General features: G+C 33.7%; 2 protein-coding genes across 19 annotated transcripts; one reads left to right on the forward strand and one right to left on the reverse strand.

Annotated features, from left to right (window-relative positions):
- Positions 1–1,175: 1,175 nt before the first annotated feature.
- Positions 1,176–6,501, reverse strand: LOC108219661 (GEM-like protein 1). Its single transcript, XM_017393150.2, has 4 exons — positions 6,011–6,501; positions 5,547–5,648; positions 3,691–3,962; positions 1,176–1,672 (listed from the first exon to the last, which is right to left on the reverse strand). The coding sequence occupies exons 1-4, from the start codon at positions 6,294–6,296 to the stop codon at positions 1,493–1,495; spliced, it is 840 nt and encodes a 279-aa protein (XP_017248639.1). The 5' UTR covers positions 6,297–6,501; the 3' UTR covers positions 1,176–1,492.
- Positions 6,502–7,872: 1,371 nt separating this feature from the next.
- Positions 7,873–16,351, forward strand: LOC108219171 (uncharacterized). 18 transcript variants are annotated; one of them, XM_064094477.1, is made up of 12 exons: positions 7,873–8,117; positions 8,229–8,288; positions 8,391–8,688; positions 8,778–8,828; positions 9,188–9,540; positions 9,641–9,842; positions 10,120–10,170; positions 10,323–10,364; positions 11,180–11,223; positions 12,098–12,141; positions 13,044–13,138; positions 13,461–16,351. In XM_064094477.1, the coding sequence occupies exons 8-12, from the start codon at positions 10,328–10,330 to the stop codon at positions 13,565–13,567; spliced, it is 327 nt and encodes a 108-aa protein (XP_063950547.1). In that variant the 5' UTR covers positions 7,873–8,117; positions 8,229–8,288; positions 8,391–8,688; positions 8,778–8,828; positions 9,188–9,540; positions 9,641–9,842; positions 10,120–10,170; positions 10,323–10,327; the 3' UTR covers positions 13,568–16,351. The 18 variants fall into 18 exon arrangements, 4 of the variants coding, with proteins under 4 accessions (XP_063950547.1, XP_063950548.1, XP_063950546.1 ...); XR_010292386.1 differs by having other exon boundaries at positions 10,120–12,141; positions 13,461–13,747; positions 14,795–14,888; positions 15,796–16,351; XR_010292385.1 differs by having other exon boundaries at positions 10,120–10,556.
- The last annotated feature ends 765 nt before the right edge of the window (positions 16,352–17,116 follow it).

Below are 17,116 nucleotides of genomic sequence, written 5' to 3' on the forward strand. Positions count from 1 at the left end.
AATAATAACGAAGGATTATTATTTGCTTCAAAATATTCTGAATTCAGATATTTTGTTGATTTTGGGTTTATGATATATGAAGGGGTAGCCACTTCAAAAATATTTTGAACTAGGCGAGTTTCATCGTTGCAAACCAAACTCAAACCCATAAATACAAGTTAAAATATACTCTCTCCATCTCATTTAACTCTATACGTTCATTATTTAACACATATTTTAATATTTTTATAAAATATATTTCTATAATTTATTGTTAAGATTTTCTTCTTCTGAATAAGAAATTAATAGTTAAATTGTTATTCAGGAAAAAAAATTAAAAATAAATTTTATACTTTAAAGAAGATTAAAGTGTGTGTCGTACCCCTACATATATCGTGTCCCTACATATACAACTCAGGGTTACGGAGGGAGTATATCTCAAGCCAGCAGGTATAGATTTCTATATCTTGGCACTTAAAATAAGTATTTTCATGAATCTCATCTCTCTTTTAAATATTTAATACAAAAATAAATCAATTATCCAAAAATATATTAAAATAACTAATTAATTGTTTCAAAAAAATAACTAATTAATTCATCAGTCGATAATTTATATCCCCGGATCTAGCAATTGGCTCAACCAACCACATAAATGACACCTGAAACTTATTAACTCTAGCCCGTTCTTAATTACAATACCAAACATGGAGTAACGATTACAATGAATTACAATAGTTTCGAAAACACACCCCCTACTCCCGACCAAGACACCAGGACCTGGAACAGGACAATTAGATTTGTGCGGCCCACTGAGATATTGACAGGCAAGCTGGCCTGACAAATGTCTCAGACTGGACCAAGCAGTCTGGGCCCATCGTTATTCAGATCATCTTTTCACATTTTCATCTACTAACGACCCAGTATGGCCTGCCTCAAATGCCTGATGCCTCAGGACCTCAATGGAGCATTTGAGGCCGGCTAATCTGCTAATGTCATTCACAAATCACAATCGATGCATGATGAGAATTGAGAGCAATACAGTATTATGTATTTATGTGTACCACATAAGACTTTAGTTGCCAATAGACAGCCAATAAAAGGCCTCAAGGTAGGTGATATAAAGAGAGAAATCAATCTGGCAGTCTCACATTCAACCCAGAGAACTAAAAAAATGAACAAAAAGACAACCAGCAGAGTTAGAACAAGGTCCAAAACCAAACTGATATATAGTTACTCAATAAATGAACAAATGTACAAATATTTTGGTTAAGTGCATTACAAATGGGAAACACAATCATCATTTTCTGTCCATCCATTTGCATCAAGTACCAGCACACAACAATTTGACAACCACTTGAATAATTTTACTAGTACACATATCCAGACATATTCAGAGGCAGGAATGTACTACTGCACATTACCTCTGAAAGATCACATGGTATTGTATCTACACCACAACTTCATGACAAATCACAGCTGTTACTCACATTATAGAAAGATTGGCTACAGCATATCACTGAGGGCGGGACTCTAAAGCGCCTTGTAAATGTTTGACAGCATTATCATAATTAACAAACCCCATGAACCAGAATTCGTGATTGTCAACTGAGATAACCTGAATGTATTTTTCGGCTTTGTTCACCTTGCTTGCAGATGGATTTACTGCTTTCAGTTGATATATAGGGATGACCACCTGATTGCAAATTTTCAAGGTGAGAGCAATAAGCATTAGTAGCCCAAATACTAAAACTCTAGAACTTGGTCAATTCATATAAAAAATCACATACTCAGAGGCAGGAGTGTGTAACAATGCTGGGTATGAAGCAGCCCCTTCTATACATACATTATATATATGCTAATACTATAAGCCCAAAGGACAATATATCCATCATAATCACAACGAAGACATAGACGTAAGATTTCACTTCAACATTTCACGCAAAATACAATAAACAACTTTAATTCTTTGATAATTTTATATCGTTCCCGAACTTTTCAGACAGAAGTTGCAATCTCTGTGATAATATAATATTAAGATTTTTGTGAATAATTCCAAATCAAATGTAACACCGACATTAAGACATCACTCCTTTTCCACCAGAACAAGTTCATATTGTAACACCCCAGTCCCACATCGAGAAGAGTGAGGATATTTGTTCAGTTTATAAGCATAAGTACTACTACTAATTGCACCAACAAATCATGATCTTTTGGGGGCCTGTGGTGGGCTTGTGGATTACCCAAGTTGTTGCAGTTGGGCCAGTATATTTCGGCTTATTTTCGGATTCGGAGTTCGGGACTTGACCCGATTTTCGAAAAAGACTCGGGATTTGACCCGGGTTGTTTCAGCTTACTATCAAACATCTAAGTATCTAACTACTGAAACCATAGATGGCCTCTGGACTTTGTGGTCCTCTAGCTAAAACATCTAACAACCTCCAACTTAAAGAACAACGTCAACATTAATTGTACTTCAACACATATATTACCATAAAATTTTAATTATCAATATATAGTAGTAAGAAATTTTGATTATCAATAGATGATAGTAAGATTTAAGCATTTATAGATAAAAGGACTTCAAAAAATTTACACTCAATTACAAAAATAATACCTCCGTCACATTTTCTATTATGTTTGTCCCAAAATATTGGCCGAATTTATTAAATATGGTAAATTAAGTGTTATTTATGTTAACTTATTTGAAAAACAATGCATTTCGCTTTGGCAACTATTAGTTTATTTTAATTTGATTGAATTGAATGTGGAATTTGATTTGCTAGTATAATAAGTAGGACGGAGTAATTATATACATGATGCTACTGCTACAGTGCTACTAGACTCAACCTTCATCCAAAGTTGCTTCACCATAAATACTTACCAACACATATATATCAATTAAAAAGTTTATCTACATCAATAAACAATAATACTAATATTTTACTTGCATAGTAGTTCGTCTCTATATCGAAGTATGCAGGTATGAGCATGCAACTAATAGACTACACTTAAACCTGCATTATCTAATAAGTCTTTCATACACTAGTTCATTTCAATTTCAGATTATAATATGCAACTGTAATGATGTCAACAGCTAGTTTATTTATGATATAATGCAGTGACAGATACAACATGGGGGCAATGGTAGTGATTGCCCCCACCAACTCTCAAACTCATGTATATCTACAACTGCATTAGTAGAGTTTACAAGGTGATTGATAGCTAGAGTTTGTTAAAGTGCATGTGAGCAAATACCCATTTTCAGTCTAAGTGGGATGACAGGGTATGATATCGTGTGTGTGTGTGTGTGTGTGTGTGTGTGTGTGTGTGTGTACATATATATTTGACACTTTTGTGTAACTTTTATACCCCGAGTCCCCAATATTTATTAATTTGTTTCCAGTATCCTCAGTAATACTACTGACCCATCATTATTTGCAGTTGTTATTTTAGTGTTTTTATGCATCACTGTACACAGTTGTCCAGCAGGGATACACCAAGTCACAAGAAATTTTACACCTAATAACTGCCTATGCAATTATCATTCAGAATGTTGTTATTAATTAGCAGATGCATGTTGAAGAAGTCAAGGCTAGGACTCATATACACCCCACTATTTACAGAAGAAAGGCAACAATGATGTAAAAAAGCCCTACATGAAAGTCTATTAATTGGATCAAGAGATATAAACATAAGTACAAACCAATGTACCTTGTAATAACTCCACTGCGTTTCCTCGCCATTTTTGTAGGACAGAGGATTGTCACTACAAAATGCCAGCTTTGCAGTTGACAGGTACATTACCCCCATGACTGGACCAGCAGATGTAGATAGATAGCAGGCATAGGACTTCAAAAGTTTCTCTTCAGGGACAGTTTCAAAGGATTGTCGGAAAACTTTTTCATAACCTCCTTCAGCAATAACTTTTGTACTTTGAGCAATTCTTCCAACAGCGGCATCAGTAACACTAGGGGCAGTCTTCACTGATTTCAAAATTAGATTTAAAATTAAATCACAAGCTAAAACTGAAGAACGTATTTCTGCCAAAAAATAAACAGTCAAGGCTATGAGCCCGTTAGGGTAAACTTAGGCTCCGTTAGAGCCAGTTAGGGTAAACTTAGGCTCCGTTTAGTATTGTTGTTGCAGACAGCAGCATTTTGCTGAAAAGCATGTGAAAAACTACTTGGTAAATTTAAAAGCAGTTTTAACAGATATAGCTAAAAGCTGCTTTTAGGAAAAGCATGCCCATCATACTTTTGAAAAAAGCTACTTTTTAGCTTTTGCATGAAGTTGTTACATATTTTACTATCAAATCTCCCCGAAAACATTATTTTTTATATTATAACTCAATATATACAAATATGAAAAAAAATACCAAATAGTTTCAATTATCTTATATATGTAAATCTCAGCCAAAGTTTTATCAATTTCACTATAAAAACTCAAACAATACATATAAATTAGGACGGCGGGAGTACCTACAGGCTACAAATAAAAACCTGGTTTGAACTCAGTTTCTACCTTATTTGAACTTGAACACGGTTTCGGATTTATTACACGAACATATACTTTTAACTTGGGTAAAAAATAACTTTAAACTCTCAAACAAACAGGCTCATAGTCACATATATACATACGTATATACAAGCAAACATTGAAGCGAAAACTAATGTGAAAACCAGAGATCCTAACTTCTAACACTATATACATTATATTATTATATTTACAATAATTAAAATATCTTCTGTTTTTTGCATAAATATAATTAAATTTTATAAAATCCCATTATTACAATGTATCATTGTGAAACGATACTAATAATAAACCAACTACTGCAGAACTGCAAAAAAATTGCAAAATCGTAAAAAAAATATGATTCAATTGTTTAAAGAGAAGGATTCACAATTGTGGAATCTAGAACATATTTAGAATGAAAAAAAATTTATAGCTTTTTTTTGTGACATGGTCCATAGAGAATTCCTAACTCGTATTGTTATTATTTCAAAAAAAATCCCTGGTTCTGAAAAAAAAAAAATAGGAAGCAGAATTTGATTATGCAATATAATCATATTGCTTTTGCAAACCAACAAACTGATTTATTATGCATCTTTTCTTCTTTTTTTTCTTTATATTGTAATATTTATTTATTTCATATATATAAAGTAGTAAATATCTTGGGGACTTTTTAGGTTTGCAATGCAAGGGACTTCACCCCGTAGTGTTACTATGTGTGTGTGTGTAAAACAATAATTAAATTAATATTTCATTTTAAGGATCATTTATTACCACCCTAGCCCTCTCACTACCTCTTACAGTTCTATAAAATGAACCAAAAGATTATAACAATTTAGACCATGAGATAATTGCCCTTTAACAATAGAGTAAATAAGCTAAGAATCCATAGAATATAATCTGTAAAACAGACATAAATTAATTAGTTACACTGCTCACTATTAGCTAACAAGTTAAATGGTCAGTGATAATCATCTAAATATTATTACTTATAATAAACATAGAAACAAGTAGACACGCCAGTAAAACAAACAGAGAACAAACGAAACACTTACAGTGTTGCCATGTATTTCCAGCAAGATCTCCGGCTTTCTTTGAAGCCTCAGCAGCCTTCTTTCCCCATTTCCCGAGCACATCCTTAACAGTATCCATCGATTCTACCAAAAACAATCAAATCACTAACGTCAATAAAGTCAAACCTCGATAAATCAACAAACTAACCGCCCACTCTCGCACTATACAGACACAGTAACTTCTAAACCCTACAAGTTAACAATCTCAACTATCACAGTAAACACAGCCACAGTCAATTTGCAAAACTCGATATATTAACAATCTCAACAAACTAAGCGCGATCACAGTAAATTCTTTAACTCCCTAAATTGACAATCTCAACAAACTAAGCGCGATCACGGTAGATAGACGGTAAATACAGCCGCGGTATATATTTTACACTCCATAAATTAATAAAATTCTCGGATCCGACAAGTATAACATAATCAGGGATCGAGTGACTCACTCTTCACCGAAGAAGCCGGGACGGGAGCGGGGGACACGTAGGGGTTCGATTCAGGAGGCATCGTAGTGGCGGTAACTTCGGGCGCGGCGGAGGATCGGGGAGCGTCGACCGGCGGCGGCTGAGAAGTGACCGGAACGGAGGTCCAGTTGTCGGAAGCGGGGGGAGGGGGCGGAGCGACGTCGTTTGGATCGAGCTTAGGGTACGGAACGTAATCAGCCGAGTGAGGAGCCGTTTGTTTTTCTGGTTGGGCTTGTTGCGATATATTCTCTTGATTGTTGGGATTCATGGCGAATTTTTCGAGGGAGTTGTGTTGGGGGTAACGGTGGCGTGGATGGGTTTTGAGATGCGCGGGTTTGAATTTTTGTGTGATTTTTGTTTGGGGGTTCTAGAGATGGATTAGAAATATTTATCTCGAAGCTGGTGTGTATTTTAATTTAATTTTATTACTTAGCCACTGCAGTTAGGAACGCTGGCACACGCGTGATTTGATTATTTTCCTTAAGATCACCTGCTGTGTTGATTAAGACTTCCTGGAGCCTGGAGGTCGGTTCATGTTATCAGGAAATAATTATGAGATCATTTCAAACTATTAGTATCTTGTTTTTTATTAGAAAATCTTGTTTTTTTTGAAATATATTTCTAGATCATTTTTTTTTTGACTAAATATTTCTAGATCATTTAGATACATAATTAGGATTATTATTTCTCAAATTAAATAAATAAATATGTGATTAATATTCTAACTCAAAAAAATGATAATAATGTATATATTTTTGATAATCATAAAAATAATTTTTTAATTATGCGGTCAGAGATATCAAAAATAAGTGATACTCCCTCCGTCCCGGTCATTTGTATACAAATGGCTGGGACACGGAGACCAAGAAACTGGGTAAGAAATGAGTAAAGTTGGATGAAAAGTGGGTATAGTGGTGGGACCCATTTATATTTAATAATAAATTTGAGATAGTGGAGGAAAGTGGTGGGTGTAATAGTATTTATATTATTATAGAAGGGAGATAGTGGAAGAAAGTAGTTGGTGTAATGATGTTTTATATTATAAAAGTTTACTATTTTTGGAATGTATACAATTGATGGGACGTTCCAAAAAGGAAACTGTATACAATTTATTGGGACGGAGGGAGTAGCACTTAACTAAGGGTCTGTTTGGGCTGCTGTTGGAAACTGTCGTGCTGTCAGGAAAAATGCTGGTAAAAATGTGTTGTTGTAGAAATCAGATAACTGTTTGGTAATTTTTTGATACGTGCTTATTTTGAGTTATAATATAGAAAAAACAATGTTTTTGATGAGATTTGATAGTGACATCTGTAATTCTGGCAAAAGCTGAATAGCAGCTTTTTCCAAAAGCATGGGAAGACCTGTTTTTTCTAAAAGCTGCTTTTAAATTTACCAAACAGTTTTTCACCTGCTTTTCGGGAAAAAAAAAACTGTTTTTGCTGACAACAACACCAAACAGTACCTAAGATGAAATCTCCAGGACTACACCACACCCATGTAGAATTGAAATTATTTACTATAGTAAAAGACAAATTTTTATCTCACACAAACTTGAGGTTAAGGGATTCACATTCAAACAACTTAATATTTTCAAATTTTTTAACATGATATCAAAAATGTGATTATAAGAATATTGAGTTCGAGTCTCGTAATAATATTATTGATTATTATTTGTTAATTTAACAAATATTATATTATGATAGTCGGAAAAGAAACGAGATCCCAATTACCATGCCAATATTGTGTACTGTGATGAACCTAAACTTAAACAAAATTCCCAACTATCTAATTATTAAAATGAAATTATTAATTATAAGGGGTCCATACAAACACGAAATCCCACATGTCTTCTACATCTATCTATTCTTAACGAGCGCAATGCCCATTTAGCTCTTTACCCACGGGTTATCCATATTTTACCCGATTCCTACTATAAAATACACATTTTACTTGACCCATTTAGTAAACTAAACCGGAATATAACCGACTCCCCCAGCTAAAGTTCTGCGCTTGCCTTCTTCACGGAAATTGATTGCTGATTTATTCCTTTGTCTTCTTATTTCGGCATTCACCTCTTTCATAATAGAAAGTGCGTGTAATCAGGGTATCTTATGCTATGTCTGTTTTTTTTTTCAAATTTCAAACTGAAGTTCTTTGTTTTCTATCAAAGAGTTATTTTTTGGTGAATGATTTTGGACAGGAGACTCATCAGCGATGGATTCACATTCGCAGCAGCCGATGACTAACCGGTCAAGCACAGGTTTTCACTCGAGAAGCCTGCACTAATAATAGTCTTTTTCAAAAATTGAACTCTGCTATCTGTGAATTCGACTCTAATGTATTGGCTTTGCTATCTTCTAAGGTGTAGGTCGCAAGAGAAATCATGAAAATCAAGAAGATAGTTCATTTGCTGGCATCAGCTTAACCATGGCCTGAAATTCATCAATCCAACATTGTACTTGCTGCTGTGTTATGCTTAAAGTAGGAACACCACGTGTTTGTTTATTTAATTCACCATTAGCATGATATAGCAGGTAGCCGTCGCCAAGTATCTGGTAATGCGTTATGTTTATTTCTTCAATGATGCACTGAAAACATTAAGAAATCCAAGAAGATTAGTACTTCGTCGGCCTTTGATAGTATCAGCTCATGAAAAAATGGTATTGACACTCACTCACTATAATTTGTTTCTGATTTGTCATCGATGACTTACACCCATTCCATCATTCATCACTTTTTTTTATTGCAGCCACGAATCGTATTCCGCTATCAGCTGTTGATCAGAATGCATCCAATCAATGTATGTTCGATTTTACTGTCAAATGTACAAAATGTACACAGTTGCAGGTATCATGAATTTTCTTACATATTTCTTAAAACTGAAAAGAAAATGGTGAGCAAACGATGCTAAAACCGGGAAATCAGTTTAAAGATCATGATACCTGAAGATTTTTAAATTTTATCTTTTCCCGGTGGTGTGGTAGTGGTTCAAGGCATTTAGAAAAATATTTTACTAATTCTTTCTCAAGAACAGGGTTTAAAGGCTATGGAAAGAATACAATAATGAACGAGTTCCATTATGAATAAGTTCTTTACGCGTCTGAGGTGCTTTGTTTAATTATTTCCTTAACTTTCTGTTGTTATTTGTGTTTCTTTTAGTGGAATAGACTTGGGAAAGAAAATGAATCATGTTACTCAAAACTCTGGATCTCAAGACTTAGAAAATCAGCTTATTGGTTCAAATGTCTGGTACACAAGTGAGGGCCAAAGCCAGCAACCATTTCTTCAGATCAGTCTCCTCTTGCTACAGAAACACAGGACTGATGAACAAATCTCGCTGGTGCGGAGGCCCCTCTATGGCAAGTTGAAGCAAAGCAGTTCCACCAGGCTGCGAATCCTGCACCAGAACCTGAAATGCTCTCTGGGCACTAGAGCCGCCTCTATGTAACCCCTGTTCGAAAAGTCTTGACGGTGTAGAAATGTTTGGTTTGACTTCGCCAGCTGTTGTGCAGGTAAAAACTTCTGTTGGAACTCTTATAACATGGAATTTTAATGTAATTTTCTAATATATTAGTTGAAGTATCTGATCTGGTATCCTGTTTTCTTTACAAGCTTTCTGGCTATCAAATGATCATTGCACTCCTGCGCTATTTATATGATTGTTGAGGAGAAGCCAACATTTCCCAACAAACTCTATCCAATAGATCTGCCAGTAGGAGTTCTACTCAAAAGCGGCACGACCGTGGTCCGGGAATGCACAATATCATAAAGAGTCTTCAGACTACCCCTGATCAAACAAGCGGATTTGCATCAGGTATTTTGTTGAACAATGAAATCATGTTGTTGTGTGATTTGAATGTTGCAGCCATATAGTCACTACCATATAGCATACCTAAATGTTAATTTGTCATAGTTTCGTATCTTTTAAGACATGAAATGTATATTTGTTTGTAAGACATGTCCTTTATCCCCTGTATATTTATTTGCATTATTCTACAATTACTATCTTCTCCTGATCAGCTCTTATGCCTTATTTTTCGCATTTGTTTATATTTTTTATGTTTCTAAATATCTGTGTTGATGATATGTAGGTTCTGGGATGGATTATAACACGGGTTCAAACGAGGCATAAGTTCTACATGGTTTGCCGCCAAATCTCTAACTATGCAGCATCTACTTTGCTTACTGTTTTAATGTTTTTCGTAGTCCGTAAACACTGTTGGACTGATTTAGAAGACGAAAGCACGCAAGGTATTATTTTACCACAATCTAATGTGGTTTCCACCATTTCCAGGTCTTATGTTGAAGCATCAAAGAAATACTTTTGTTTCAATTTGTAAGAGCACTACTTGCCTAGATATTCACCATGTATCTGTTGTGTTTTATTTTTTGAGGTAGCATGTCATATACCTAGAGCTCTTGGTACAGCTCTACATCAATTTCTGAGCAATAGGGAGGAAAGGATTGAAAGACAAAAAACTGATTATCAAAAGCAAGATGCCCAGTCAATAGCAGACCATAAATTGCAGTATGGTTAATCTTTTGGATTTGTTAAAGACTACATGTGAATTGTGATCGTGTGATGAAGCTATATTTGGGTAGTATTTATGAATTCTAATGAAGTTATAACTAAAATGTTTCAATCTGCATATTAGAAGAAATGATATAGGAACTAAGAGAGTGAACAACCTATTTATACACATCCAAAGCTAACCTTGCACCTGGACCCTGCTAATTTCGGAGCCTTGGCTATGAACTTGAATTGTGCTGCATTTGGTCCTTGATTAGCATATTTTCTGGCCTTGAGCGGTAACTAATTAGGCAGATAAGAAAAAATTACTTGCGGTTATAGAACTACAAGAGCCTATTCTTAGCTTAGCTTTTTTAGTACAAAAACTTCACATGGATATATTACATTAAAAATGTGTCAAGTATTGGACCCTTTAGATTGCAATCAGACACTCTCTCACAAATATAGCATTTTTAAAATCTTTTAGGGCAAATAAAAATCTATTAAAATAAAATCCAGATGTGCCAAAGAAGAATTTGGTAAATTGTAGACTGTGATAATTTGCAACTGATTAGAAATTTTAGGCTATAATGATTTGGTTTATGATGCATGATTGCCTGATATATAATGACTGTTTTCAGATACACATACTGATGGATCATACAGATACAAGATTATTGACGAGGTAACTGAAATTGAGATCATAGTGCAGAGAAACTGCAGATAAATTATTGTTACAACCTTGAATTTGTTTCTATCAATTTTGTTAGTGAAGTACTTTCTATATACACACTTTATAATTTAAAGTGCTTTCTCTTAATAATGTGAAAAGACTCCGAGGCTTTTGAAAATGGTTTTATCTTTTATTTGATACTTTTTCTTTGGTAATAAACCTATAGCAGTTTACCCTCTAACTACACCAGACCATAAATTGCAGTATGGTTAATCTTTTGGATTTGTTAAAGACTACATGTGAATTGTGATCGTGTGATGAAGCTATATTTGGGTAGTATTTATGAATTCTAATGAAGTTATAACTAAAATGTTTCAATCTGCATATTAGAAGAAATGATATAGGAACTAAGAGAGTGAACAACCTATTTATACACATCCAAAGCTAACCTTGCACCTGGACCCTGCTAATTTCGGAGCCTTGGCTATGAACTTGAATTGTGCTGCATTTGGTCCTTGATTAGCATATTTTCTGGCCTTGAGCGGTAACTAATTAGGCAGATAAGAAAAAATTACTTGCGGTTATAGAACTACAAGAGCCTATTCTTAGCTTAGCTTTTTTAGTACAAAAACTTCACATGGATATATTACATTAAAAATGTGTCAAGTATTGGACCCTTTAGATTGCAATCAGACACTCTCTCACAAATATAGCATTTTTAAAATCTTTTAGGGCAAATAAAAATCTATTAAAATAAAATCCAGATGTGCCAAAGAAGAATTTGGTAAATTGTAGACTGTGATAATTTGCAACTGATTAGAAATTTTAGGCTATAATGATTTGGTTTATGATGCATGATTGCCTGATATATAATGACTGTTTTCAGATACACATACTGATGGATCATACAGATACAAGATTATTGACGAGGTAACTGAAATTGAGATCATAGTGCAGAGAAACTGCAGATAAATTATTGTTACAACCTTGAATTTGTTTCTATCAATTTTGTTAGTGAAGTACTTTCTATATACACACTTTATAATTTAAAGTGCTTTCTCTTAATAATGTGAAAAGACTCCGAGGCTTTTGAAAATGGTTTTATCTTTTATTTGATACTTTTTCTTTGGTAATAAACCTATAGCAGTTTACCCTCTAACTACACCAGATTTTTGGTTCAATCTTTTATTCACAGAACTACAAGCAACAAATTAGATTTTCCCTTCATAATTTTTGTGACAGGGAGGCGCATCCCTCATAAGTCATAACAGGATTTGCAGGAAATTGGTTTGGGTACTCTGGATTACTGGCTGAGACAGTTTTAATATTAATTTATAATATTGAATTAATAATATGCCACTAAGCTATTTACAAAATATTACATCTGGCATCCTTATAAAACTGAAGATTCACATATCTTTTACAGCCCGTCTTCCCCAGATCAGAATTAGGACACTCTGATGGCAAACATTTATATTAACTTTATTTTTGTTAACATTTCTAAGATACATTAAAAATAAAATAAAAAATTCCAAATCAATATTTCAGGTGCTTACAATATCATAAAAGCAGCTCTAATGATGCACTTTACTATATTTATCATGGGTGTAAGACAACTTACGAGATTAGCCACTATATGTAACCTGGCTCTGAAGTGCACGGAGGTTTGAAGTTTACTCTTAGAGTCACAGTTTTTAGATGGCCATTCATGATTAGTTTTTTAGATGGCCATTCATGATTGATAGGGTGATGAATATTATGTATAATTGACCTGTCATGAGCATAATAGGCTAAGACTAAATCATATGCTTCTCTGTTCATTCACTTTTCAGAATCAAACATGGCCCAGGTGTGGAAACTATCTTTAGAAGACAGAATATAGTCATGTTTAGCGAATCTAACAGAGGAAGTACATTGTTAGAGACGGGTAAGGAGAATTACACAATGAAACTTTGTAATCTTGCACAAAGTTGGAGTACTATTATTTTACAATTTTGGTTCTTGATGAGAGTTTGATTAATTTTATTGGATATCACTACTTAAGTATTCTTCCATGCTACTTATACTAATATTAATTTCTTACATTATTAATGTTTGTAGTATATAAGGTAGGCAAATTGTCCTATAGTAACATTTAGATAATATCATTACCAGTATGTAACATCGCTATATATTCGTTACAATTTACATTTGATACCTGCAAGAATTCTATTGATTTTTTAGTTGATATTCTGTCATTTACTATCCAGGACGAACTCCTCACACTGTCATAGATCAGAATCTCATGGATCAGACTATGTCATCGCTAGACAAAGGAACACGTGGTAATTTATCACTTTTTGTCGTGACATCTTGATATATTCTAAAAAAGTTTGCTAATGTTAGGTGCAGATCTATGAATTTTTGTGACGTCTTGGATGCTTTACACAAGGTTCATAAATAGGCATTGTCAGCTGATACGGCTTCTAACCCATTGCCTCCATTACTGACAAATATAGTTTTCTGTAAAACCATGACATTGCTTAATGTCCCCAAGGTAAGCAGGATCATGATCATCATCTTTGATTTTATTATAGTAGTAGGTAGAATAGCCGTTAAACAAGTGTCAAAATCTCAGAACAAGATGAATATATTTGATTATCTATTTGACTCCCACAGGCAGACTTCCTAAAGAAAAAGTTCGCGTTCCAGAACTATTTTGTCACAAGGATATTAAACTGGCGTATTAATATCAATATTTTAAGTGTATTCCTTTTCCATCATCATCTCAATTCATAGGTAAACAAAGGCATGTAAATTACTATAAACATAATGTAGGAAGGGGTATAGAAATAGTATTTCACCTTACTACACTCATTCCCCTGATTACATATTATCTCTTCGGCCTGTCAAGGGAATGCCCCTCATAGTTCAACCTTTGAATTAGGTTGCCAGATTAAGATTGATTTCCGACCGTGTGTTCTTTCAAATAAGGTGCACAACTTGCTCCAGACATATCCTAGACATTTGACGGTTTTGTTGTTTAATGGCTTGAGTCATCCTTTTGGTTTGAGAATAATATCAGTAAATTTATGTTTACTCTTAGTTACTCATGAAAATAGTATGATAGGATATGTCTGGGGTAAATAGATAAGCTGCTCCTGATGTTGATTTTAGCTACTGATCTGAGCTAGCTGCAACATCAGGAGCAGCCAGGATATGTTGCTGCTAGCTCAGATCACAAGAGTCTGTTGCAGCACAGCCTATCTCATTGCAGCATAATGTTGTGTTGGTGATAAACTTTTTTGGCCATACCACAAGGTAGTTTCGCAACTATTCTTTTTCTACTGTAATGCACGTGCAGATCTATGAAAAGCTCCAATGATTGAGGGATATCACGTTTAAAGTAGCATAAGTAGAGTGAGAAACTGCATGGCCTAAGAGATAGACTTACATAGTTATGTCAATGCTAGCTGGTGATTCACATTACTTGGATATTGGACAATATCAGCTACAAAAAGAGCAGCATAATTATCATATCATGTGAAGAAGCCATCTGTAATTTCCATCAGCATTACAACTTTCCTTTACCTTTGCTGTGCAGGCTCTGTCTCTACAACGATTATGACAACTATATTTTCTCTGGAGAGCAGCCTATGCTTTATTGTCAAAGGAACATCTAAGTTAAAGAGGAATAGGTGTGTTTTCTTACTATAAGGCTACATATATTTGCTCTGTGCACATTATGGCTAATGTTGTAGCTACTCCAGCAACTGAGATAGCTGAATAGAGAGCATTTTCTATCGAGAAATACTTAAATCTTAACCTCTATGTTTACTTCAATATTTCTCTTATATACATAACTGATATAAAAGAGAAAAAAATCTTTATCTATTACGGATTATGCCCGGATAAAATAAAAGATAATTTCAATGAATTAAAAGTCACTGAAACTCTAACTACATATTTTGCTTTTGGTTTTATATTCCTAAAATGATCAACTTCTTTATATCCACCATTAGCTTGCTACAGTTGAAAACCAAAGAACCAGTTCAATAAATGGGAGATTGAATGCAGGAGTAGTGCTGTAAGCCTGTAACACCCTACATCTCTGTTTTAATTTAAATTAATACTGCTGGCTATGCTTTTTTTGTATTGTTATTAGTGGCTGATAACAATATTACATATTGTACAGAATCTTAAAGAAACATTAAAATGATTTGAGGATGCATCTAATTACTAGACACTCATAACTTCACTAATGCTTGATTCTAATTGCAGAAATTGCATGTTTTCTGCGTGTCTACATTCTTTTAGTTGATTTTTTCTTATGGAGTGCATTGTTGTCTTCATGTGAGATACCAATGGAGATTATAAATATCCTGAAATCTGAAATTTTTTTTGCCCATGGCAGCGTGTTCATCCGAGGCCCATTAATACAAATTCTCTAGCATTTTATAAGCATTTTTTATATCATAGTGTTTGATGTGGCATACTTTTGATTTTTGTATGGGTAATGCTACATACCCCAAAATCCAAAAATCTTTACCAAATGATGTGGCAAACAAGTGGCAAATTATGATTGGGTGATTGATGAATCTGCAGGGGGTCTCATTATTATGGGACTGAATATAGCCAATCAGATTTCACCACATCATTTGGGAAAAATATTTGGGATTATTTTTTGGGGTCCCTATCATTTTCCTTTTTGTATAGCTTTGGGTAGTTCTGGGTATTTTCTTGATGGCCAAGCTCATGCCGCTGCCGCCACTGGTTTGTTAGCTCGCACTGAATTTCACCTGCACATGCCACCAGCTATAGCTGTGACAACAAGAGGGAGATTAAAAGGATTGAGACTGCAGCTATCACTTCTTGACCGTGAATTTGATGATCTAGGTTTGTTGATACTTAGTAGTAAGAGTTCACTTATACACAAAGGATGCAGTTCAAAAGCATCTTCATTGCATTCACATGCTTGCAATCAAATTCTGACATAATAGCTCTGATACTTTCCATGTTTGGCGTGCGGGTATACAGAGTCAGTGTTTTATTGTAACATTGTTTGTTTTTCCTGTATAACTTGACCATAAGATTTTTTATGCGGCAAATTAAGTTGATTGTACCTATCAAAGAGTGGCCGTTAGTTATATAGTTTGGTTGACATGTTTTTTCTGACATATATATATATATATATATATATATATATATATATATCTTTTCTTCTGCTTGGCCGTTTTAGGTAGAATTAAAAAAAAAATTCTCCATATTATAGTTAATTTATTCTAGAATGTCAGCATTTTTTAAAATTTAATAATTTAAATTTGCTTATATTTATTATTATTCAAATAATGTCTGAAGAACTCAAAGTTTTTTATTAAGATGTAAAAATTAAACCAGGAATCTAGAATTTTAAAAACATGATGTAATATATAAAAATTAATAAATTAATAAGAATAATAAAGATACAAATATTACCTTCACTATATTTCGTTCGCATAAATCTCAATTTTTCATAGTGTATACCACATATCCTAAATAACTGATTTTTTGATGATGCAATACCTGTAAATATAAATAATATGCATAATAAAGATAAAAAATCTAATGTTAATATTAATTTAATTTATCTTCCAACCTCATTTTAATAAAAATTTTAATAATTTACCCGCACGCGAAGCGCGGGCATAATTCCCTAGTGATAATTAAAACTGTGTATTATGATGGGTCCAAAATAAATTTTTACTTATTCTGTTTTAAAATATAAGTTGTATGATTTTTCGACATATATTTTTAGAATTTTTGACAGAATTGCTAAAATTAATATATTTGATTTTTTTTCCTCAATTATAATATTAATCATATAGTTCTGTTCAAAAAAAAAATTTAAAAACAATTTTAACCATGCGGTTAAAATTTTAGAAATATG

Source organism: Daucus carota, chromosome 5 (genome assembly GCF_001625215.2).
Source record: "Daucus carota subsp. sativus chromosome 5, DH1 v3.0, whole genome shotgun sequence".
Classification (NCBI taxonomy): Eukaryota; Viridiplantae; Streptophyta; class Magnoliopsida; order Apiales; family Apiaceae; genus Daucus; species Daucus carota.

Excerpts from the sequence above, each read along its gene's own strand:
- LOC108219661 (XM_017393150.2), bottom strand. The coding sequence starts at position 6,296 with ATGAATCCCAACAATCAAGAGAATATATCGCAACAAGCCCAACCAGAA. Across the intron at positions 3,963-5,546 it reads TGGAAATACATGGCAACACT|TGAAGACTGCCCCTAGTGTT; the intron begins GTAAGTGTTTCG and ends TTTTGAAATCAG. Across the intron at positions 1,673-3,690 it reads CGCAGTGGAGTTATTACAAG|GTGGTCATCCCTATATATCA; the intron begins GTACATTGGTTT and ends ATTTGCAATCAG.
- LOC108219171 (XM_064094475.1), top strand. The coding sequence starts at position 10,168 with ATGGTTTGCCGCCAAATCTCTAACTATGCAGCATCTACTTTGCTTACT. Across the intron at positions 10,280-11,179 it reads AGAAGACGAAAGCACGCAAG|ATACACATACTGATGGATCA; the intron begins GTATTATTTTAC and ends GACTGTTTTCAG. Across the intron at positions 12,142-13,043 it reads GATACAAGATTATTGACGAG|AATCAAACATGGCCCAGGTG; the intron begins GTAACTGAAATT and ends TTCACTTTTCAG.